A 26,647-nucleotide genomic window follows, 5' to 3' on the forward strand; every position below is an offset into this window, starting at 1 on the left:
TGAATTCTAGCTATCTGCTATTTTTATGCTTTAATTTATATTAGTACAATTCAGAATTGTACACTGTTGTAATCATTATGTTGTTTCATTTTGTATATATTGCTATTAAAAACTATTGCATTTTACCTTGAAGCATTTAAAGTTCATTCAGCAACAGTAGCTTGGGAGGCAGTTCATGTTATTTTACAATTTCCGTGGCTTTGAATTTTAACATGCAAAATGGACTGTAATGCAAACAATACACAACATTCCGCCTGTCTGGGACAATATTCCATTGAACTGCTATCACAATACAGATACAATAAGGTTTAAAGCCAGTTGATAATGATCCCAAGAGCTGCTGTATTATTTCTATTTAAACCTGACACATTATATTTGCAATTCATGGACACGTATGTGTATGAGTGCTGGACAAATTCCAGTTGATTTAAAATACTGAAGACTAACTCTCAAAGCATCAATGGTAAAACTGTGTAGTTATGTTTAGGGTTAGCAAATGGGAACCTTATATGTAGCTGCTGCTCTTTTGAAGTTTCTGTTTGTTGAATACCTAAGCTTTTCATAAGATAATTTTCCTTTTCCTATGGTGATGTGAAGAAAAATGAAATGAATTAAGTGCTTCCAACTTTGACAAGAGACAGAATCTTAATATATACATGTACATCAGACACATATAAATGTACTTCTGAAAATAAATTAGTATCATGGTTATATTTAGATATGTTTTATATGATTATAGAATTGATTCAATTGAACATTCTGAACAATTTTCAGGTTGTACGTATTCACAATTCATGTTTAAACTGAGAAAGTTAAATAGATAACAAAGATTCCCAAGCTTCTAAAAATATTTTTGAATACTTTAAAAACACACATTTTTGCTCTATTTATACCAAAATAACATGTCAGTAGTCAAGTATTCCCATTATAAAGGGCCACAGATTCGGTTCCTTTTGGTAATAAATTATTGTATACAATAAAAAACTTGAGATAAAAATGGAAAGTATAAACAAACTAGAAGCACAAATTTAAATGTAAGGTAAAACATTATATTCAAGTAAACTGGAACATTGTTTGCACAACTAATTTATGGAGTTGGCCTGAGAAATCTGATGTGATGTCGTCTAATTTCAGGAGTTCTACGACTTTGTCATCAGCTGCTGCCACGGAAACCTCAGATGACCAGCTAGATGACCACATCAATGTCGTACTAAGGTAAGTCTTCTAAACCTTAACCCTTTAGATGACCATGTCAATGTTGTCTTCAGGTAAGTCATCTAAAGCTTGACCCTTTAGATGACCACATCAATATCTTCGTCAGGTATTTTAAGGTCTCTGAAGTGGACTGTCAGTTCTGTGGACTCTCTTAACTTTCAGATCTATACATTTATTTTTATAATATAACTGTCATGAGAATTGCCAATTCAATACATGTCCTAGTGCATGCAATGCTCTTGGTGAAGACATATTGTGATTACATAGGTATGATATATACTGTTTTCTATCCTTTGCCATGCAAGGTTATTTGAAGTAGATTCTGCCTTTTGTATCTAGTCATTCTGACTAAATTGTACAATATGGAGTTGCATTAGTCAAAGGACATACATCTTTCTATGGGATCCAGAGTTGTTTAATAGATTATTGTGTATTGTGTCAACGTGTGTTGGAGTTGGATTATGGTACCTGTCATGTAAATAAAGGAGGAATTAAACAGCACTAGATATTTGCTGAGGTGTTTGTTGACATCTTTGGTAATAAGAGGGTAGGATTGTTGGTTCATTTACTGGGTGCCTCAGACTGGATTTGGAGTGGTCACTGAAGTACAGTACATGACATTGATCCCTTTACCGGGATATCTAGATTAACAGAAAGGCAGTACATGGTCATATCTCAACTGGAATTCTGAAATAATAATTTTAAAAAAGTTTCCTTTCTTTGTAAATATTATGTGTGAGCCTCCATCCGTGTGTTGTCGCTGCAATCGGAAATCTGTATAGCATTTATTTTTTTTTGACATTTTTTGGACATAATTTTTTTTTCATTTCCAGAATTTACCTGTACGGCAATTTACTATTACTAATGGAATTTTAAAAGTATTTATTGCAAAATATTAATAAAAGATATAAAACTTCATCTATTTATTGCAAACTATTGATAAAAAATATAAAACTCTACATTTATGCACATATGTAGCACTTAGTCTTGGTAAAAGAGTTAAGGAGCACACAACTTTTTCACAAATTAAATGTCAGTAACCGGAACTTATGTAGGGATTGTTACACCAGTTGTTAACAAATTTACTGGGTTCACATCTCCGCGGAGTAAACATTGAGTCAATCGCTCGAATTTTAATGTAAGTAGTTGCCTGCATTTTCTTAATAACATCAACGAAAAGAAAGATGTTTGGATGGCTGGCATAGAAGTGCGAGTTTAACTTCGAATGGAAGGCTTCGGGTCCGTTGTTGGTGCGCTTTGTGGACAAATCAGGAGTTGCAGCCCAACAGAAAGGCAGTGACATGGTCAGATCTCTATACACTTGTCATGTGGAATTCTGATGTCTTCAATAAAATAATTTTTTGGGGAGAGAAAAGAAAGTCCAAAAAATCTTGACAGCCACTTGCTCTCCTCCGTAGATTTGTCAATATAATATTAATGTCCAGAAAAATTCGGAATTTTCAAAGAAAAATAGATAATTGCCCAAAATTCCGGAAATGAAATGCAGCCGGCTGTGTCATGGAGTTGTTACTTCCTTTGAACACTTGCTGTTGCAGAGGTATCATGTTTATTTTAACAGTGGGCTTTATTAGATAATGCACCTGTATGCCCATTGTTTGCGTGCATTTACCTGCGGGGTCAGATGTGAAGAAAACACCCCAGGACGGGACAGTGTATTTACTGATCTCGGGGGAAGCAATTCAGGATACATTTCTCTAATACCTTTCATGTTTTTACATTTCCACAAAAGAAAACACTTGAAAATGTCAGATATATTTGTCAAGGTAACTTGAGATTATTTAAATGTTTGTTTTTTGTGGGATTGAGTTCTTTGAGGAAATTAAAAGAGGCATTTGAAAAAAAGGGTTTTCCTAATATTTGTAGATATTTTGTTTAAGTAGAGTGCAAGTGTCAGACGCACAGAACAGATACGACACGATGTTTTGTTTGTGGATTCCAGGTACATGGTTTATTTTGAGCTTTATCACCAGGTTGCACGGACAATTTGAGATCAGATTTGATTGCTTTTACATTTCAATCTAAAGAAAATTCAAACGAGTGCAGAACTGGTACTTCTGCCCCCAGGGTCCTACTTTATATAGTAGTTATGGTAAAACCCAAGGTCACCATAGTCCTTATCATCTCTTGTGTCTCTGATATTGGAGCAAATTTCATTTTGAAAGGCATGTAAATTGTAATTAATCAGCCTCAGATTTCAATAGCTTGAGTTATTGGGTTCTACTGTCAGAGGAATAAGAACATTTGAGGGACATTGGTAAACACATCATTCACTCTAAAGTACTGTACCCTGCCCTCTTATTCAGATGAATTAAACATAAATAATTCATGTGTTTATTCTTGTCAAATCACTACCATTACTAAATTGTCTCAGATTACATAGCATAATATCTAGAGCTGTAAACCTATAATGGGTATAACTATATACATGTATATACTGATATAATATACCATGATACATAAAAAACTGTACCATGGCATGATGTGGTACAAATACTAAATACCTCTGTATCACAATATATACCATATAAGTGGAAATTTTAGAGATACAAAGATCTTTAGTGATTAATTTGTCATTAAAAATCGGTCTTTTGTTTTTAGTTTGAAGTAATTTTAGTGATTTTATAATTCTTACTTTAGAAGCTATTTTGACCAAAACGCAATTACTTTATAGCCATATTCAATTTTAGCAATCACAACCCCCTCACTCATAATGCCAAAATTAAATCCTGGCTAAAAAATTTTGCTTATACAGTATAACATTTTAAGCATAATTCAGTTTTGTTCAGTGCTTATTAATGTTTTATTATGTATTTGTGAGTTTGATGAAATATTCCTCAACTTTAAAAAAACTTTCACGTTTTAGTAGAGAGTTTCTTTTTTAAGATGAAGATAAAAATGTGAAAGGTCAAATATTGCAATATCTTTATGCATCATGATATATAGCCCCATCATGTATCATGATAAACAGCCAAAGTGTATCATGATTAATCACAATATGCCCTGGTCATATCATTGCCCCTGAGAACTTGTATGCTACAAAATCTTGGCAATAATTTACTCTGAAATCACTAATCAACTAATAGATGAGCAAAAGGAATAGAATTTCCCATTTCAGCTCTTAATTGAAGTAAGTAAATGTTTCTGAAGTGAATGAATTTTTCTCTTGCTTGGTCTGTATGTTAATTTTTACTCTTGTTTTCTTTGACAGAGTTCGACCTTTGAACTCCCAGGAGCAGACGAGGAATGACACGTTCTGTGCATCATTTCATGGAGGAGGCAGACTTGAGGTACGAGTAATGTCCTGACATTTATTTAATCAGGGGACACAAGTTCTTGTCCTAGAAAACAACTTTTAAAATATCGATTGAAAAAAAAATTGTAGAAAAAAAAAATAGCACTGGACAGTCTGAGTGGGGATGATCAAAATACATGTAGCAATTAAAAATATATTCAGCTCTCAAGAATAAGAAAGGCATGATTTAGCATACACTGTTTTAAAAGATAATTGACAGTTTTCAGCTGGAATAAGTGAGGTGATGAATGGGGGTCATGCCCCCTTTTTTTCTTTTCAATAAAATCCTGTACTTATATAATTTTTTTGAGATATATCCCAGTATTCAGAAATCTGTTTGTTGCAGAGTTATTTTGGTTATATCATGTATACTGAAAAGATGTGTATAACTTGTAGATTCAAAACTTCAACCAGCCCAAACAGTTCGGGTATAATGTGGTGTTTGAGCCAGAGGCCACTCAGGAGGATGTGTTTGAAAACTCTGGGATGAAGAAACTTATTGATATGGCTCTAAATGGGTAATACAGCCTTAAATTCTCTTACACCTCAGTGATATGGTTGGAAGTGGGTCACACAGCCTTAATTTTTCTAAGAACTCATTCATTTGGCCATGAATGGATAGCACAAACTTAGATTTTCTTACAACTCAGTGTTAAAATGTTGATAGCTGTAATTAATGAAATCAAATTCTTAAAATTCAGATTAAAAAAAATCAAATTTCATTTTGTATCGTTTAAATGCCCTTGATGCAGATCTATCTTGACATTTAAAACTTTGATGTGCATAGCTCAAGATTTGATATCTTCAACAAGTTTCAGATATACTCAAAAGAAATTTAAAGATACCCAATTTTGTTCAAGTACTTTTGATATGATTAGGATTATGAGAGTTTGATGTGAACTTGTTCAAGTGTTTATAGTTCCTAGTTTTCTGGCCCTGGTTTCTATTTGAATTAAGACGTACATCAAATCAAATTTTAACAGCACTTCAACAATATCAAATTAAACCCGGAACAAAAAGTACATATTCCTGGTGATCAAAAGTGATTAACGTTTATGTAAAGAAAGATGATGACCTTAGTTATCATTATACATGAAGTAAGATGATGATCAGAGAAGTTTCAATCTTGATATTAATACATCATAAGATAGGTCTCTTTAGAATGCTCTATACTGTGTGTGTCCACTAAATGTTTTTTCCTTTGTTACCAAAATTTTTTACAATTTGTGTGGATAAACTTGTAAAGTCATCAGAAAGTTCTTCCAAACTGATGAAATAAATAATTCAAGGAAAGTCTAGGCAACTAGAAACTAATCATCTAATCTTCTAAATTCACAGATTATTTAACAATTGAACCAGTTTCCCCAGACCAATTAATTTGTACTTGAAATTAATTATTTACAATGAGTCTCAGACATTTAAGATGGCTAAGTATTTATTTATTAAGAAAAAATAGAACTGCCATGGTTACAACCAATAGAAATACTTAAAACGCTTAGTCATATATGATACAACAAAGCATCAGTTGAAAGTTCATGCAACTTGATTAGTGAATCTTTACCTTGCATTTATATACTGTGTGTTACAATGATTCAAAACATTTACATTACATGTACTAAGTAGAACAGATATAATATGTATTATGAACAGGATATGTATCAAGTTATTCACGTATAAAATGAGATACCTATATATGGGCAAACATCATTGAAGTTCAAAAGTCTTGTGTATATCATGATATACAAGCTGTAAATATGATTCATATCAAAACAAAAATGATATTAATAAAAAAGGAATTATATTGTACATGCTTGACCTGGATAAATTTGAATCTTGGCCAGAGGTAATTGTATAATGTAGGTCAGAATTAGGAGATTAGAATTGGATTATGTCCTTATAAGTGCAAGGCCCCAGTCTGGAGATTTATCTGTTTACAAATACAAACTTGTATCTTATAAGAAAAAGAACAAGTTAATAATAATAATAATAATAATAATAATAATTTACAGTGCAATACAAACTTGTATCAGAAAATTTACAAATATATTACATAATGAATTACATTTGGAAAAAGAAAGTTCAATATATTTCAAAAAAGAAATATATCACTTTGTTTAAATAAGTAATTTTTAATAAACAAAAAAATAATTTGAAATCCTTTTGTACATGTACATGATGTATGCATTTAAACTGTGCAGTTTGAACATGGAAACAACAAATTTAGAGATATAGTGAAGTTATTTGGAATCCCAGAAATATAATGCCAAATTGGAAATTAATCACTATAACAAGCATACATGAGTTCAAACAAACAATAACATACAGCTCCATACCCAAATTAGTTTGTTCGATGAGAGATCTTCTTTTGTAAAATGATCTTAATGTCATTTTCTGAATACAGTAAAACTCATTTAGTACGAACACGGATATTGCGAATTCACGGATATAGCTAAGTCATTTTCTTTCCCAAGCTATATAAATTTAATAAATTTCTTATGCAGATATTATACACTTATCCACTGGGTGTGAGTGGGATAGCTCTTTTATCAAACCCTTGACAGGAACTATTCCCCTTGGGCAAGCCCTCGGGGAATAGTTCTCTGTCGCGGGTTTGATAAAAGAGCTATCCCACTTACAACCAGTGGATAAGCATTTTATTATACTGATGTGTAATATAATTTCTGAGGTTTGAATTTTTTGGAGTAAGATAATTCTGCAAGAATAATCCGAAATCCAGATGACGTCACAATGCAACTAAAGTCATTATGATATCATCAGTTTAAAGATTTATCTCTGGAAATAAAAATTGGCGGCAACAATTGCATGAGGGTGGATAGCAAAAACTATACCCCGGGGTATAGCTTTGCTATGCATGGACTATACAGGATAGTTATTTTACCCTCTGAACTTTATATAGGAAACATTTTAACAGAAGTATAATAAAATGAATTACGGATATAGCGAAGTAATTTCAAAGGTCACAGCGAATTTGTTATAACTGAGTTTTGCTGTACTTTATGAATTATAATATATGCAAATAATTTATCATTTATTCTCACTGAGTAAATGTTATACCTCTATTTACTGGTTATGGGGATAATAGCAGGGGGTGTTTACAGGTATCATATGCTTTAGGCTGTAGAAAAACAGCACATTTAGTCATTGTGTTTTTATTCTAAAAATCTCGCAGAGGTATACTTATTGATTGTACTTTACCATTGTTTACAGGTACGCCTGCACAGCCCTGGCCTTCGGACAGACAGGAAGTGGAAAAACACACACCATGACGGGGCCTCCTCAACAGGTACAGGGAATCATGGGATAGGTTTCACTCCTTGTTATTTCTCATTTTTAAATCACCAAATACGATATCGGTGAATGCACATAGTGTAATGGGGCATTGGAATTTCTCTGTCCTGTAAATTAGAAGACAGTTTTCCTCAAGTATATATTCTTGTAGCTATACAGGGGTTCAAAATTTTTTTTGTCATGGTCAATAAACAGTTGATATACATCTGTAACTTATAATTTATTTTCATTTTTGCATTGAATGAATAAAGACTATATGTATTAATATATGTTTTATGCCATAAACAATTTCAAATACTCACTACTGAATAAACCATCTGTTACAATAAATAGAAATTGAATGTGCTGTAAGTCACAGCTAAAACCGAAATTTAACAAACTCATTGCCGTTTGTCATATAGGAGGAAACATTAACCGCAACGGAAAATAAAAAGACGGATTGTATTTCGAAACGTTCATAATGTTTTATGGGTATTTTAACACCCACAAACCCACATTTTTACTTAATACATTTGAGAATTTGCTTTATTTTTAGCTTTACGATCATTTTTTTAACTTGTAAAAAAGATAAATCCGGAATTTGTTAGTCCGGGACGTCGGGCTTGAGGATTTTTGAACCCCTGAGCTATAGCGTACTTTGAGTACAATAAACAGTTGATATACTCTTTTGCTTATACAATTTCTGTCAGATTTGAAATTTGAGCTAAAAAATGCACCAAATTTTAAATCTTAAACTCCCCTTTTATATGTTTTTCACTTTGAATTTTGTGTTAATTTAAGATCAATCTGTAAACTGCATTTTCCTAAATCCATAAATATTAATATAGCTCTTGTGCTGACTTCTTTAAATTTGAACCTTAATTATCAGTAATGAATAAATCAGGTATAGAGTGGAATTTTTTTTTTAGGCATTTGTGCAATTTTATCAAGATTTTATTTCTTTACCTATCTGTCGTTAGAAGAATGAGGGGGTAAGAGAAGATGTTTGAATGCACTCTGGCATGTTATATGTCTAAATTGTCAGAAAAATGTTTCTCTTTTAGTCTCTATGTAGATTTGTATTATATTATAAAACAGAAAAAAAACAAAGGTAGTTGCAGTTTAGATATTTTTCACTGATGTTTTGCATGTACATGTACAAAGCAGTGTATATATGATTTAAAAATTACATAGGGTACTGGAAATGCATGTATTAAGATTAACACATGGAGCACATTGAGTGTTATGGAGTGTATTTTAATAAGTTGTAACAATTATGATCACTTCATTTTATTTGTTGAATTATTGTATATCCTAGAAGGGAAAAAAATTGAATTTTTCAAAATTCTTTAAGGGCATATAATTATCTGTGGTTTGCAATATTAATTCAGTTTTAACCACCCTAGCAGAAATCACAAACTATAAGTCTTCTATTTAGAAAACAAAAAAGTGACCCTTATTTAGACTGCTATTAGGCCTAATAGTTGTTTTCAGGGGGAATTCTGAATTAATTCTTTGTTAAGTACTTTAACTTTGATATTTGCTTACCTTTACAGTCATATGAAGAAGAGGTGTGTACAGGTGTTGATGACCCCCCGTTTTGCCCGTCCCCTGAATAATATACTATTTTACCATCACCTGTTTTGTCCACGCCGAAATTGACCATTGCTGACCATTACTAAAAATGCCTAATTGTTACTCACATTTTGTAAAAAGGAAAATTAATGGGTCCATTTTCTGCTGCTAGTTATGAATAATCTAATATATATGGACAACTTAAAATGGATGTTCCAACACAAAATACAACTCTGCATGTTTGGTCTGAGAACAGTTGTCCAGTCATGCATGGGGAATGTTGCTGGGTCATTAACAATGTTAGATGTGTAATTTCTACTTCTCACTTCACTTTTCACCAATAATGATTTGTTATCATTGCACTTTCTGACACCTTGTATGGACAGTTTGCACGTTTTATCAACAACACCACTGCTGACTTCCCCACCTAAACTTGAGCTTACTGTTTTTGAGATGAAGTTTAGATTGTATTTTACCTAGCACCTGTCTCTGTACTGCCTCTGATTGATATTGATTTCCTGATTTACAGTTTGAGGGTGGGAAACACCCAGACCCTGACATGGTGGGGCTGATGCAGCGATCCTTCGCTTACCTTCTAAAGCAAGCTGAGGGTGTTAGTGGGAATAAAGTCATCAGGGCCTCCTACCTAGAAATATACAATGAACAGGTAATTACAACAACTACCAAGAAATCTACAATGAACAGGTAAATACAACACCTTTACCTAAAAATCTACAATGAACAGGTAAATACAACACCTTTACCTAGAAATCTACAATGAACAGGTAAATACAACACCTTTACCTAGAAATATACAATGAACAGGTAAATACAACCCCTTTACCTAGAAATATACAATGAACAGGTAAATACAACACATACCTAGAAAACTACAATGAATAGGTAAATATTACATCTACCCAGAAATCTTTCAGTCAACATATAACAACAGGAAAAAAAAGGAATCAGGAGCAGGAGGCATTAACAGTCCCTGGACCCTCAGCTTACAATTTTGCATTTCACGGGGTTGACAGCTCTGGGATTTAACATTAAACTTTTAGGGAATTAAAATTCTAATACTCGGTACCAACAAAGGCTTTCTTGACAAGAAATTGTGTGTAAGGCACATGATAATTAAGCTTTTCTTTATGTTCTGAAAGTAAAAGACATTGAAAGTGCTTGATCACAATACCTGGTATGGTGTTAATTGGACAAGTTCCTGTTCTTTCTTGTGTGTAGGTTTATTATGGACAATGGAGAGAGCTTCCTCCCATTAGTGTAAGCTTCCTTTAGCTTTCAAGTCGGCCATTACCATTAACCCAATACACCAGACTGATTTAAAATACATAGCTGTAACACCACACTTATGGATGCATCCCAAAATACTAATAAGACTTAGGCCCCTGTATCACAGGAGCAGTGTTTTATGTTTTGATCTTAATTAAATTATATTTTGATGGAGGGGGCATTCTTCATAAAATGATTAGTTTTAGAGACTATTTAGTTGTGTGTCAGACATGCCCATTTTACTTTACTACACCCAAACCTTTTTATCTTAAACTTGATAGGACCCCTCAAAAAAAATAAAAGAAAGAAAAGGATTTAAGATATTCAGGTTTATAAGATATGTAAAGGAAATGTGGTTGGGACTTCAAAAACTCTTGATATGACCTTGGTATTCAAAATATGAGTTCAAGATACCAATTTAAAGTTCAATTGAACAATTAATTTATAAAATGACAAATCATTGACATTGCTGAAATAAGATCCCTTGCTTTGTAGGTGATAGACCTGTTGAATCCTAACCAGAAGCGGTACCTGATGGTCAGGTGGTCTAAAAATAAGGGGTTTTACGTGGAGAACCTGTTTGTGGCGGAATGTGAATGTGTGGACGACCTCATGGCGGTGCTCGAGGAAGGTCAGTTCTAGACCAATCAAATCAATTAATTTATTTTATTGATGTGAAGTAGCTAAAAAAAGGTATATTATTTCATTCAGTCCAGTTGAGTCTCGTTAATCTAGATGTTAGTGTTTGCAAGCAAAAATAATTATCTGGATAAATGAAGGGGCTACACTACTGGAATATTCCTTGTACATGTATAATAGGTAGATATAGATGCCAATTCTCTTCCCCACTAATTACCGCCCACAAGGTGAAGCATCTGTATTCTTGGCATTGGGATTACTAAGACTGTTCCCAAGTTAAAGTGAAACTTTAGAGTAATGCAAATTTTCATGATTGAACCTATTAGAGTTAATTACATTGTGGATAACAATATGCATTTGAAAATATGTCCATTTTGTAAGTTTAAATTACATTTATCAATTCTTTTCATCATTAAATTTCACCCCTCCTTTTGAAAACAGAACTTCTTTGGTACTTGTAAAAAAAAAAAGAGAAGAAAAATCAGTGCCTAGTTTAATTGTGTACTGTTATTAGGGGTAGGTATCATGACAAACTCGCTGATATCTGGTTCATCAGTCTGACGGCAGAAATGGGACAATAATTAACGGTAAATTTATCACATTCTTTAGTTACGGTATAATTATGGTGTAGCTAGCTCATTGATCAAAGTTGTCGTGTAGATTTAAATGTTATTTTTTATTTTCTCAAGTCTCATTTTCTCTGCCATATGAATGATAATGTTACAACATGGCCATTCATTCATTGATTCGGAAAAATCACTTGTCAGAATGCTCAATCTTTAAACCATTTATAATTGTCCCCATCATAAGAACTGTTCAAAACCTGATTGATTTATAAAAGGAAAATAAATTTTCATCCATTCATTGGTTTGATATTGATCTGACTTGAGAGCTTTTAAATTTAATGCTACAGCATTGTTAAAAAATGTTTTGTACTTGTCATTCAGGTGTTTAGAGACAAATTTCTTTACTACTGTGTAACTTTTTTTTCTCTAATTTTTAACTAAATTGCCACTTGAAAAAGTAACAGAACAAGAGCTGGTTTTTATGATTTGGGCAGATTTGGGTTCTAAGGTCAAGACAATAATAAAAGTTCCTGCTCTTGAATGCCTTCTCTGCATTGGTCTGTATTCAAGTTATTGATCTTAGAGTCAAGTGTTATTGATAAAACTTGGAATATAAGTTGAAATTTAATGCTTCCAAATTAAAACTCTAGACTAGGAACAAAGCTGAAGTGTATATCTTCTGAATATTTAATGTTTGCTATTTACAGAAGGACTGACCACTTAAAGTTTGCTATAATTCAATCTGAAATATATTAAGATGTCATTTTTATGATACATGTACTAAAAAATTAAGGCACCATACATTTAAATATGTTTCAAGTGCAATAATGAGAGAAGAGGGGTGGGGCAGAGGAAAGAGTACAGACTGGGCATGTGAAAGTCATAAAATCGTAATATTTAGATCAGCCATCATAGAGATCAAATTTAAATATGATGAGATAGAAATTTGATATACAGTTTTGTGTAACAAAGATATTAAGGTAAAAGGTATGCATTTAGCATTCTTTGTTCTGATGATGTATTAATTCATGTAATATTTAATTATAGAAGTTGCCCTAATGTGGTCCATCAAGTAAACATTTATCTGATTCTGATCTTGGTGAATGGAAGAGAACTCTAGTTCAGTTTTGCTCAAGGTGAAAAGTAGAACCAAGTTCTCTCCCTTATGCCTACAGTGACATTATTTTTTAAAAAGATTTCTAAATGTTTCATTATAATTTTTTTTTGAGTTACCATACAAGTGTCAGCTAGGGCCTTTTATACTTGTATGGGCCTCTTGTTTTTGAGTTACCATACAAGTGTCAGCTAGGGCCTTTTACTTATATGTATTCATTAATTAATGGAATTAATCTTCGTGAAATTTAAACCTGATTAACACAAATCTGCTCTGACCTGAAGAAGAAATTTTAATGCCATTAGCTACTGGTCAGTGTAAGAATATTTTAAATCATTATTGGTTTTTAGCACTAGCTACTGTTCAGAGCCCAGAGGAACTGATGCAATTATCTCTTGTCCATATATCCGTGTGTTTGAAAAAAAATTAAAATTGCTACTCCTAAAACTTTTTTCCAATTTCAGTACTTGTCACATAAGTCGACAGCAAGAAGATCAATTTTATTTAACTTTTTTTGTGATAAATTGTTTTGCTATGGTTACTAAAAAAGGAATTTCTGTGAAATTCTACCAGAACACTACTTCTCCTACAGTTTTAATCAGATTTCAGTGTAACTTGGCATACAATTTGACAACACAAAGATAGTACCTAATTTCTGAATGATTTTGCCATGGCTGTGAAAAATAGAATTTTATGTAACATTCTTGCAAATGGCTACACCTCCCACAGTTTTAGTCTGATTGCAATAAACATGATAAATCTTGCTACAAAAAGAATAAATAAACCGAGTAAGAATATTTTATTGTTTTATGTTTTAAGTACAAACCAGTACAGCTGCAGTCTCATCGGAGACTGATGGTTATATATATTTTTAGAAGTATTGTCTGTATCTCTAATTGTCATCTCATGAAATATTCGTTAATAAGAGTGTTAATTGACTCTGTCAATCTGTCTGATTGATCATTACATGTTTACAATCGTAATCTTAGTCTTCGGGGTGTTTTATAACTAAACTTTATTAATTAAAGTTCCTCTGATATATTCAGCATGAACATTATATGAATTTGTAAAGGGAATGAAGATTGTGTATTTAATATGTCCCTGAGATTAAATAGAAAGTCCAAATATAATTTGTGTTATAAAATGACAGGTAACATGCGTATTCTTTAGATATGGGATAAAAATCTTTTAATTATACTTGTCATTAATAATTTGAATGGTATTGATTTTTTTGATGACATTTTTTCGCTGTTATTTGCTTTATGGAGTAGGAAATAGTCTCCCAAGTCTGTTGTCATGGTATAATTTTGACTTTGTGAACTCTTCACACTTAAACCTACCTATAGCTGCTTTTAAGTCAACAGTTAACAATAATGAATATGCCCAGGACAAATGGAATAAAACTCGCACAACAGAAAGTTATTACAAATAATAACAGGGATTCAATCCACGTGGAAAATTGTCAATACTGCCCAATAAATGATTTCTTTCAGTAGACCTGGGTTTGTGTTGGGATTGACAATCGGGTTGTCGGTAGATAGAGAGGACAAGAACAAAAAAGGTTTACACACTGAAAGGTGGGCAAACAGGGACTATGTAAATACTGCAGATAAACCATCCCCACCCTATAATACAGACCTTACAACATTTATCACACAGTTGGAAATTTTTTTGGGAAATATTTCAGTGTCGGGTATGTGATCATTGCATTGCCATCTCTTTTATATCAATGCTCAGTGTGACTGGTTTAATCCAAACAGAGGAAATTATAGTAGCCAGATCAAATAAACCCAGAGAGATTAAGTCCTGCACCTCTTATACCACTGCCAAGTCTTAATAATAAATATTTTAAACCTACAAAGACATTGTAATGGTCTTGCTCGTATTCTCTCAGTTTGTATATGTACTGACTAAATCTGATCAATATTGAATCAGGCTGTAAACAATTATAGCCAGAGATAACCATTTCATTTCCATGTGGGACGCTCACCTTGTAGGATTTTAAACATCGGAGGAACATGACTTTGGTCTGTCTCTGCTAAGTTCTCTTCCTTTTGTGTTAATTAATTGACCATGTCTTTGTGTGGATGCAGGGTGGGTTCAGATATGGAAATTTATCAGTGTTAATGTCATGACTTGGAATGTAGAATTCACACCTGTAGTTAGTGAGGTATAAATGACAGGTAAACTAAGTTGCTCAATTAAAAGATGTCCTTGTGAATTGTATTAGATTTAGGATTTACTCAGAACGTATTTTTTCTTAATTGAAAAGTTTTTGAACATTTTTGAGATGTTTACGTCCACTATCTGGTGGTTGGAGATGGAGGGGGGGGGTTATATTGTGTTTTACCTGCACCTATGTCTGAGTGTTGCCTAAAAATAAGTCAAATTTAAATTGAAAACAAAGAACTTATCTTGGTATGTTATCTTGAAAAATATGACCCTCTTAATTCCTGAAGAATAAAGAAAAACTACACCTATTTTCGTTATGGCTAAATGAGCTTTTCTTGTAAATTCATTCATTGTGTGGTCACCCAAGTTGTTTTAAATGTTAAAAGTTTAAGATCGTTTAGCCTTATGGTAGTATCAACAAATAAAAACAAATGTCTGATCTTTTATAAAATCACCATGACACTGAGTTTACAAATAAAGATGAGGGTGAATATATTTAAATTGTCAAATTGAAGTTCTTAGCTCTGTGAAAATTGTGGCATATAAAATTCTTCACTTTGTTAACCATGTTGAAAGAAAAATTATTTAAAGTTTTCCATTTATTTGTACAGTAATAATTCCTTTCTGTACAGTGCATATTTTCTATTCTAAATTTTTAATTTGCCAAGTGAAAAAGTTATATCATTGCTCTTAACTTCAAAAAGGCTAAGAGTTCTGTTATACAGTTATAGAATGACTTGTATTCATGTTAAAAAAGACATTGGCATATTAAACAGACAATCCACTCTTGCTGTCTGAAGTAAAGTTAACGTCTATTTTTTTGACATAGGTCCATGTCTACATAGATATATATTTTACTGCAATTTAAAGGGTTAAGTAATCCAGGCCAATCGTAAGTGGAACGCTGTAAATTACAGGATTTACGAAAAGTTGGTCAAGCTCGGTCAGCTTAAGTTTTCATTTAAACTATACCCGCAATAACGATATCTGTCAAAATGATCATTTGTAAACAAATGGAACTGTTACTGTGTGTCTTTGACAAAAACCTGAAACAACAGAAATTTAAAAACCATTAAGAAATACTACAGAAGTATATGTATAAGACACTTGATAGTACATTGTTGATTAATGTAGGAGTTTAACTGTGTCACATTTAGTATTGATACGACAGATAACTATTGGATAACTAATGTTGGCTTTAAATGTCATTCAGGGCCTTAATGGGTGAAAGTACAGGGATTGTTTCTTTGAGTGTTTGGAATGTTCCACTCTTTGATATATATATGTAAATCAATCCTAACTCCAGTTAAAACAAAGCAGTTAGCACCTGTGAAGTATTGAAATGAAAAAAAAAATCAAATGGGAAGAAGTGCTCGTCAAATTTTTGCCTTTTGCGTAGATGATTATAAGGAAGAATGTCAAGTCATTGATTAGATTTTTCTTGGCAGGGGAGTTTTATTTGATGTGAATTTTAATTACAGAGGATAATCCCCTTTGTTTCTAAATATAAATGGACTTAATTTTTGTTCAGATTGATTCTCAAGTTCTAAAACTTGTGTAGTTATGTGAAGTTGGAATATTCGCTTATTAGAAATTTTGCTCCTGTTTACTTGCTGAGGACAAGGATAATATTTGTCTTAATTAACGTAAAGTTTATGATCATGAGTTACTGGTCACCAGCCCCCAAAGATTCTGGGGTGTCTAAAACTAGTGAGGGGTTGAGTAGGATAAGTTGGAGGGACAGACCAAAGTCTTACCAATTCTCTGATACCCACAGACCGGACTATAGACCACACGTAGAGTTAGACAACAAAGGGAGTAAGTCACCGAGGAAAAAAACCCGTCCAACGTCCTTCCCCTCCGATCTAAAGGAACACCAGATTAAACACAACAAGGAGAATTTAAATCAAGATGTCCATCAAGGAAATAAAACTCACAGGGATAGAGAAGAGGACATTAAGAATAATGTGAAGCATTCTAAAGTGACAAAGCACCGGGTAGGATTAGTGAAAAGTGAGGAGGGCAAGCATGGAAAAGGACACAGTTCTGTACGTATAAACGATCACACTGCTCACAAACATACCCCCAAACATACCAAAATGTCACATCACCACCACTCCAGTGCTAACCAGGTGTGGGCAGAATCTCCTAGAGGTGAGGGAGGAACTCACAGAGGCAGGAGGCATCAGCAGTTTGAAATCAATGTAGAAATCACTCCACACCAGAGAAAAAGGGTTCCAGATCAGCTAGATGATGGTCCGCTATCCACACACAGAGGGAACCCTGGGACATTCCGCAGCCGACCGCAGGATAATCCTTCCAGGAACCAGTACGTTCCCTCCCAATTCTCTCAGCAGGATGGAAATCAGAGGGGAAACCAAACTCAGAGAGGCAAACGCTTCCATGAGGATCAGACCTATGACTCAAGGTCACCTGCATCAAACCATACAGACAGTGGAGAGAGCATGAAGAAAGTGAACATTAACAAAAACCCAGACTCTGTAGTGCAATATGTGATGAGATCCAAATCTAATTCTAGAGCCTCCTCCACATCTAAAGAGGCCCCGCCTGTAAGTGTTAAATATAATCCTGTCCAGAGGGCCCCTAATACGGCCCAGTACCTAGACAGTCCAAATGTTGGTGCTCCATTTAGGGATGAAAAGGATGAACTTTATCATCAGAAGGAGGTGAAAATTGCCAGTTATGTACAAAATAACACACAGCAGAGGTATATAGATGAGAATTCTGACTCTTCCTATTCTTACAACAACCTGCCTCAAAGTAATGGTGTACATTCTGGGAATGGAAAATCTGTGCAATTTTCTGATGATGCGCGCAATGACGCCATGTTGAGGACAGGTCAGCAATTAGGTCCTCAGCCCTATCAGGGTGAAAGGCCAAATGTACAGAGAAATATTAACAGCAATTCTAATGGACAAATGATGAATGTTAAAGCTACTCAGGATAATCCCGATCAAAGACAACCATACATGCAGGGTAACCAACCAATGCAAAACTCAGACAATCAGTCAAGCAATAAACTAAATCAGGAGTACAAGTTCCCAGATTCTGAGGAGGAAGATGAGGCACTGGATTTGGGTGACATTGATTCTGTTTACGAGGGGAATGATGCTTATATATGTTATCTGATGAAGGATGATGGAGGAATGGCCGGTCCATTACGACTGGACATTAATGATGTCCAACTAGGCCTTCCCAGCGAGGTTCAGGTGAAGGAGAATGAGCCAGGTACTGTATCCTATTTTATTCTTAGACCATTAAATGGCTGCTTGCAGAAATTGAACTAAATTGCCCCTGTCAATTTTTTTAGTGTCAAGGACCTGAATTACAAAGAGAGAGAATTTTTATGTAAATTTTTGCGGGTTGAGAACCACTGAAGGATCTCTCTCCGTGTTTGTTTTATTGTTTGTTTTATTGTTTACAGTCTTTGATGTACAGTGCTCCTTAGCTGCCTTTATTGAGGCCTGAATTGATATGTCAAATGAAAAGCTACCTGAACATCTCTCTCTCTCTCTTGACATGCATGGAAACAATACACACAACATAAATTTGTTTTATTAGGTGTAATTCTGATTGAGCTTGTATTGAATTTTACTTGTGAAACACAGGTGTGCACATTGGAGAAATTTAAAAAAAAATACCAAAGACTACCAAACATTTCCGAGTTTCTTGTCAGCATTACATGATAGAAGAATGTACACAGTTACCAAGCGCTAATTGTAAAATTTATCATTTATTAATGATAGGTAACCCCTACTGTTTAATCAACCTTCTCATTTATTAAAGATTCTTTAGATATTAGCTTGATCAAGACTTAAAGGCTTATGTCGGAATCCAAGATCTAATGAATTTCCAGCACTTAATATCTAAACCTTTCATTTGTACTGCTGGGAGATAATAAAGTAAAGAGAATTTCTAAAATGGAATGTTTGCATGACATAGTTCTGATAATGATTATGTCTAATAGTAAATGGTGATCTAAACCAGAGTTTCATTTTAATACAGACAGTGGAGCTGCAGTTTCATCAGAGACTTGTTATTGTTTAGTTGGTAGTTAATCACCAGCAACAGACACATGCTTAGCTTGTTGCAACCACCAGGTTTATATGGCTGGCCTTTCTTAAAATCTCTCTGATCTTGTCAAATAATACCTCAGGGTAAAAATAACCCTGTACACAGTATTGGATAATACCATTATAATCTCAGTGCTATACACTGTACTAATGTCATTAGTTCTTGCTTTAGGATTTCCCTTTTACTACCATTTTGTTATTTTTGCATTAAAATACTCTATCTGTACTTTAAAAAAGTATACTTTAGCATCTTTGGCGCAAAGTTGTGCTAATTCATGAATTCCACTAAGAAATATCATTTATAAATTCATTTACAATGGTAACAATACATGGCATGTTATTATTGAGTGCTAATTCATGAAAACGTCAACAACTCAATATCCAATGATTGCGCTAAATTTTGAATACACCAGTTTATATACATGCACATACAGTATAACATAACTGGTATTGATAAAGTACATGTATCACAAAATTAACATTTTTTGCTTTCACTTAGATGAGGATCTGAACAAATTGATTTTGGTATAATTGTCATATATACAGTAAAACTCGTATAGTACGAACACAGATATAGCGAATTCACAGAAATAGCGAAGTTTTTCGGGGTCCCCAGCAAAATTCTTAACAATTCTTTGTGAATTTTATGGTTATAACGCACTCTGATATTACGAATTTATGGATATAGCGAACTGATTTTGAGTATCGTAGAGTTAAAAATAATGAAATTTACATCTTTTAAAACGAATTTTCAAAAGTTAAAAAATTTGATGTATTGAACTGACCTTTATTTTCTATAAGAATTCATAAGAAATAAAATTCTATTCATAATGAAAACCTTAGATACATAGCCAAGATATGATTTGTGATAATTGGTTCATAGCCACCATATTCGGTTGTAATACTTGAAGGAAAACGTGCATATTGCGAATTCGCTATATATACTGATACAAATTCGTTATACGGATATAATAAATTACAGATATAGCAAATTAAATTCACAGGTTCCCATGACTTTGCTATAACCGAGTTTTACTGTAGTTGACAAATGTGAACAGGACCTATATTATTAAGTGTTTTAGAGGCATATAGTATGATTTTGTTTGTAGGTATGAGGAACAGACAGACGGGGTCTCATGGTCTGAACGAGTTCTCTAGTAGAAGCCACAGCATGCTGACCCTGACCATCGACACTGAACAACAGGACCCCGACGACGAAAATCTGTACCTCACAAAACGGGGAAAACTCACCTTCGTAGATTTAGCAGGTAACTAGAAAATCTGTACCTCACAGAATGAGGGAAACTTACCTGTATAGATTTAGCAGGTAACTAGAAAATCTGTACCTCACAAAATGAGGGAAACTTACCTGTATAGATTTAGCAGGTAACTAGAAAATCTGTACCTCACAAAATGAGGGAAACTCACCTTTGTAGATTTAGCAGGTAACTAGAAAATCTGTACCTCACAAAATTAGGAAGCGTCTCATTATTATGTTTATAGATCTAGCAGGTAACAGGAAAATCGTATGTATGAAATGAGGGAGAGTCCCCCTAAGTTTATGATAAAGCAGGTAACAGGATAATCTATAATTTACAAAATGAGGGAAACAGTTGTATTTAATTTACAATGATGAAGGATAATGTAAAGGAATAATTCTCCTTCTATGAATTCTGATTATCATTGCCTGATTATCTGAATGGACTCTTACATGTAATACGTTTATTGACCATTTCAGGTAGTGAAAAAGTGAAGGATTCGGAGTCCAGTGACCAAATGTTGAAGGAGTCAAATAACATAAACAGAAGTCTGTTGGTGCTAGGTGGGTAGTCTTACATTTATATCAGTATACTATATACCAACTTATCTTCTATTCGTGATTCACCATTTTGAAATCAATCTACATTAATTTTCACAACTGAGAAATTAGCAAAATAATTGGTTCGCTTCAATAAAAATTCGCAAGTTAACGAAGGTCAAGAAACTCATGGATATTTATAAAGCGAATTGATTTACAGTAAACTCTGTGTGTTCATGTTAGGTTGGTACTGTGTGTCTAGTCATAGAGTCATTACACTTATAACACTTATTAGTTCCTGGGGGAGTGGGGAGTGGACTGTACATCCAGGTCTTACAGTTATAGATACAAACTAAACTATCAGAGAGGTCTATAGCCCTGGGATAACTCTCAGGTGCAGTGAACAAGGATTGTTTACTTATAAGAAGATGATTGAAATCAGTTGAATTGCCCTAAGAGGGATTATGGATTTTTAGTTCAATTTCAATTCAATTTATTTAACATTACTGTTAGAGTAGTGAACAATAATTAAACTTTATTCAAAAGTTTTAAATGTGCATTTTAGTTGTAAATGCCACTTTATGAATTTCAATTTAAATTGGGAGATTTATTTCAGTGTAAGGAAATGCTAGATCCTTGTTATGGAAAAAATTGTACTGGTTTTCTGAAAGGAACATGAACGTAAATTATTATTATTCCTTTAGTATATACCAATAAAAATTACTGTGGTGTAAAGTTCACTTAATGGGTTTTAATGTGTCAAACCACAAAATATTTTCTACGAAAAAATATATTTTTAACTTAGAAAAAGGAAAAGTAAGGGGAAAGTGAATGACACTACATAACAGAACTGATCATGCAGATATTTGTTTTTTATTAATGAGTTATTTAGTTGCTTGAATGAATTATTCACAGTTACATCACAGTGACTTGCAGTATCTTCCAGTTTGTGTTATATAAAATCTGGATATCAAAAAAACTATATTGGAAATCAATTTTGTTATAAAAATGGGAAATCAATTTTTTGTTGTTGTAAAATTCTTTGATATTCAAGAAACTATATGGGAAATCAATCTATTTTTTTTAACACAGGAAACTGTATCTCCTCCCTGGGTGATCCCAAAAGGCGGCAGGGCCACATTCCATACAGGGACAGTAAACTAACAAAGCTCCTGGCCGACAGTTTGGGAGGAAATGGGGTTACTCTGATGGTAAGTCACAAAAAGGTTTTCTTTGATGGAAATTTCACAAAGAGGTTACTCTGGTGGTAAGACACAAAGGGGTTACTCTGGTGGTTAGACTAGACACAAAGGGGTTAATCTGGTGGTAAGACACAAAGGGGTTACTCTGGTGGTAAGACACAAAGGGGTTACTCTGGTGGTAAGACACAAAGGGGTTAATCTGGTGGTAAGACACAAAGGGGTTAATCTGGTGGTAAGACACAAAGGGGTTACTTTGGTGGTAAGACACATAGGGGTTAATCTGGTGGTAAGACACAAAGGGGTTAATCTGGTGGTAAGACACAAAGGGGTTACTCCGGTGGTAAGACACAAAGGGGTTAATCCGGTGGTAAGACACAAAGGGGTTAATCTGGTGGTAAGACACAAAGGGGTTACTCTGGTGGTAAGACACAAAGGGGTATACTCTGGTGGTGAGACACAAAGGGGTATACTCTAGTGGTGAGACACAAAGGGGTATACTCTGGTGGTAAGACACAAAGGGGTATACTCTGGTGGTAAGACACAAAGGGGTTACTCCAGTGGTAAGACACAAAGGGGTTAATCCGGTGGTAAGACACAAAGGGGTTAATCTGGTGGTAAGACACAAAGGGGTTAATCTGGTGGTAAGACACAAAGGGGTTAATCTGGTGGTAAGACACAAAGGGGTATACTCTGGTGGTAAGACACAAAGGGGTTACTCTGGTGGTAAGACACAAAGGGGTTACTCTGGTGGTAAGACACAAAGGGGTTACTCTGGTGATAAGACACAAAGGGGTTTATCTGGTGATAAGACACAAAGGGGTTACTCTGCAGGGCTCGACATAACGCTTGTCCGGTACCAATGAAAAAAAATTACAGACAGGTGAATAATGCTGGGCACTTGTCCGATTGGACAAGTGATTTTTTATGTAAAGACTTCAAATAATGATAATGTAAAAAAAAACTTATTGAAAAGTTTATTGAATAAAAACGGAAGCAGTACACCAACCCAAATTCTTATCCCTATATCAATCGCTATGTAAGTTCACACTTGATCGGGATCGATGTTCACTAATTGCAAACATACTATTGCATGGCGTGGATCTCACGACGTTTGCAGGTTTGGAATATATTTGATTGATATTACAAATTCATTTGCGAACATTTATGTTGTTGTCAGGACAGGAAGTCTAGATAAAATTTTATTTTATATGTGTTTGTCTTATTTATCAATAACGACACTGATAAATCAAGCACGTGTAATTTTATAAGTATTTATTTTCAAGTTGACAGAAGAATTAAGATATTCATTGAAAAATTTTCGGACAAGTGAAGTTGAAGTTCGGACAAGTAAATATCTTGGTCACTTGTCCGAATGGATGAGTAGGAAAAAAAATTAATGTCAAGCCCTGCTCTGATGGTAAGACACAAAGGGGTTACTCTGGTGGTAAGACACAAAGGGGTTAATCTGGTGGTAAGACACAAAGGGGTTAATCTGGTGGTAAGACACAAAGGGGTTAATCTGGTGGTAAGACACAAAGGGGTTAATCTGGTGGTAAGACACAAAGGGGCTACTCTGGTGGTAAGACACAAAGGGGTTACTCTGGTGGTAATACACAAAGAGGTTAATCTGGTGGTAAGACACAAAGGGGTTAATCTGGTGATAAGACACAAAGGGGTTAATCTGGTGGTAAGACACAAAGGGGTTAATCTGGTGGTAAGACACAAAGGGGTTAATCTGGTGGTAAGACACAAAGGGGTTAATGTGGTGGTAAGACACAAAGGGGTTAGTCTGGTGGTAAGACACAAAGGGGTTACTCTGGTGGTAAGACACAAAGGGGTTACTCTGGTGATAAGACACAAAGGGGCTACTCTGGTGGTAAGATAAAAAAAGGTTAATTTGATGGTAAGTGGCATTAATGAATCTCCTAACACAAATGATACAACTAATAATTGCCAGTTACTGTAAAATCACGTATTTTTGTGGTGGACATGAATTCATGGGTCTCTTCACACCTCGAAAACAATGAAAATTAAACCCTACGAAAATTTGTGATTTCACAGTACATGTATTTGAGCTATAGACAGCAAATTGACACTTTCCACCCAATCCTAGCAATTGAATTGTATCATTGTGTTACATTACACCTGTGTGATTTTATCAGAGAACTATAAACTCGAGATTAACACAGGTTCAGGCAAGGAAGTCAGAAAGGTAACATTTTTGTTTTACAGTTTGCCTTTTTTATGTTATCTCTCTAAATGATTGATAGGTAGGCACTTAAAGAACACTCCTTGTTCAGAAACTCTGATTTGTACTTCTGTATTGGTTATGAAAATAAAATATTGAATTTTTCGGCCAATGTATTTTAAAAATCAGGTAGAATTGATTTCCATAAAAGTTTGATTACTTTGTAGCATTTACTCTTTGCCCATTTATGGTAGATATCGATAAATGGCTATTCACTGTATTGTTAAGTATATTGCATAGCACTTAAGTGGTGATTATGTGTGATATTTAATTGGTATCTATTTTAAATAATTTTCTGTATTTATTCGATTATGTAGTGTGAATGATTAGTAGGTCTTAGTTTAACATTTGTATTTATGAAAATCCTAAAATGGTAAAAGAGAAAAGGGTAGATTTTTTGTTAATCTTGTTATACCCCCCACTTGAAAAGTGGGAGGGTATATAGTAATCGGTATTTCCGTCCGTCTGTACGTCCATCCATCTGTTACGCTTTGGGGTACCCATCTCTTATCTGCAACTCCTCTCATACCACTGAAGGAAATTTAATGAAACTTTCATAGGTTCTTAATTACATATTGCCATTGTGCACCTCCTATTTTACTTTTTGATCTGACATATATTTTTGATTTTCCAGAGCAAAACATGGACACTGCCATTATATTCATATGGGAGGCGGGGGGTATCATTTAGTGAGCTCATTGCTCACAGTACCTCTAGTTTAACATTTGTTACCCATCAGATTTCTACTGTTATAGATTGCCTGTGTGACCCCTTCATCTCACCATGTCCATGAGACCATCAACACACTGCGCTATGCCAGTCGAGCCAAGAAAATCAAAACCAAACCTATCGTCAAAATGGTAAGGATTGGTCAAGGAAGTGCATGTAGATATGTATTACTATCAGAATACTAGCTCCTCATGTCACTGCCAGCTTAAGTTTTAATAAATTACTGATATATTGATTTTATGTTTGAATTTTGACAAGATTCAAATCATATCTATTTACTTTGCTCGTATGTTAAATTTGATAACAAAACACCAGTCAATGGATAATGAATATCTTATGAAGGTATTGTATGAAATGAATGTTTATTATGTGAATCTTTTTCAGTAAAATGATTTGTATGTGATTTATAATGACAATGGCATGATTGATTTTGTAGGATCCTCGAGAAAAGTTAATATTAAGTTTGAAGCGCGAGATCAAAATCCTCCGGAATGAAAACATCTATTTGCGGCAACAGGTAAGTTAGGAGTTATTTTCCTTTTTTGCCAATCTCAAATGTTTCTTGTCAGCATTTCTCCTGTCAACAATATGTCTCTGGAAAGTCCGAAACAGGTAAGAGAACTAAGAGTGGTTTCCCTCGTAGGTAAATGATGGACATGGCAACAGATAAATCAGGATTTATCTCCCCTGTCAGTGTGTCTCTGGGACCAGTCTATCTACCTTATAGGTAGATACCCCAGTTGTCTGCCTTGTCAGTTAATATTTGATGACCTTTTACTGGTTAAACATTAACCAGCTATGTGTTTTCCTCTGTTACTTAATCATTAGGTACCACTGGCAGGTGATTTATTGATTTTTTGCACTTGTATCAAGTGTTGACTTTTATGTGAGAAAGAGGTAATAAAATATTCTAAAAGGCCACAGTTTTATGATGAATAATTATCTATAACCAGATTTTTTTTCCCAAGAACGATTTTCAATTTGTAAACATTTTGTCTTCTATTTTACAGTTAGAGTTCCCAGCTAAACCCAAAGGAGAGCTACAGAAGTCAAATGATGAAAAATTCATGAAATTTTTAAAGAATCAAGGAAAAGGTATACATCATGTGTGATGGAACATTGTTCATATTCAAAAAAAAAAAAATTCTATACATTGTTATGAAATAATTATAAGGAAAGCTCAAATCATCAGACAAATTAGACATGACCATTATTGAAATTGGTTTTGAGACACAGAAGTTGTTTAGAGTATTGTTATAATGTGTCATTTCTGCTTGACCAGAGTCCAATGACCCCAAAACAAATTCTAAGGGCGGAACTGAGGCGGGGCTGTATGAGATGTTACAGGAGTACATGATCGAGAACGAAGCCCTGAGGTACGCATCTCTTATATACATAAACAATGAA

At 34.0% G+C, this 26,647-nt stretch overlaps 1 protein-coding gene across 6 annotated transcripts in view; it reads left to right on the forward strand.

Annotated features, from left to right (window-relative positions):
• Nucleotides 1-26,647, forward strand: part of LOC134249696 (kinesin-like protein KIF12) — a 44,926-nt gene that overhangs the window by 11,388 nt on the left and 6,891 nt on the right. For 4 of the 6 annotated variants that reach the window (XM_062732032.1, XM_062732031.1, XM_062732034.1 and 1 more), the window contains 13 exons: nucleotides 1,135-1,215; nucleotides 4,445-4,523; nucleotides 4,925-5,046; nucleotides 7,757-7,832; nucleotides 9,921-10,058; nucleotides 11,174-11,309; nucleotides 20,373-20,531; nucleotides 21,002-21,085; nucleotides 22,154-22,272; nucleotides 25,267-25,371; nucleotides 25,677-25,757; nucleotides 26,251-26,335; nucleotides 26,523-26,616. In XM_062732032.1, coding sequence (XP_062588016.1) covers nucleotides 1,135-1,215; nucleotides 4,445-4,523; nucleotides 4,925-5,046; nucleotides 7,757-7,832; nucleotides 9,921-10,058; nucleotides 11,174-11,309; nucleotides 20,373-20,531; nucleotides 21,002-21,085; nucleotides 22,154-22,272; nucleotides 25,267-25,371; nucleotides 25,677-25,757; nucleotides 26,251-26,335; nucleotides 26,523-26,616 — 1,359 coding nt within the window. Of the gene's footprint in view, nucleotides 1-1,134; nucleotides 1,216-4,444; nucleotides 4,524-4,924; nucleotides 5,047-7,756; nucleotides 7,833-9,920; nucleotides 10,059-11,173; nucleotides 11,310-16,583; nucleotides 18,419-20,372; nucleotides 20,532-21,001; nucleotides 21,086-22,153; nucleotides 22,273-25,266; nucleotides 25,372-25,676; nucleotides 25,758-26,250; nucleotides 26,336-26,522; nucleotides 26,617-26,647 lie in introns of those variants that run through there. The other 2 variants (XR_009988347.1, XM_062732030.1) reach the window with 2 other exon arrangements.

This window comes from Saccostrea cucullata, unplaced genomic scaffold (genome assembly GCF_032062105.1).
Source record: "Saccostrea cucullata isolate Sc308-1 unplaced genomic scaffold, CSIRO_AGI_Scuc_v1 ctg305, whole genome shotgun sequence".
Classification (NCBI taxonomy): domain Eukaryota; kingdom Metazoa; phylum Mollusca; class Bivalvia; order Ostreida; family Ostreidae; genus Saccostrea; species Saccostrea cuccullata.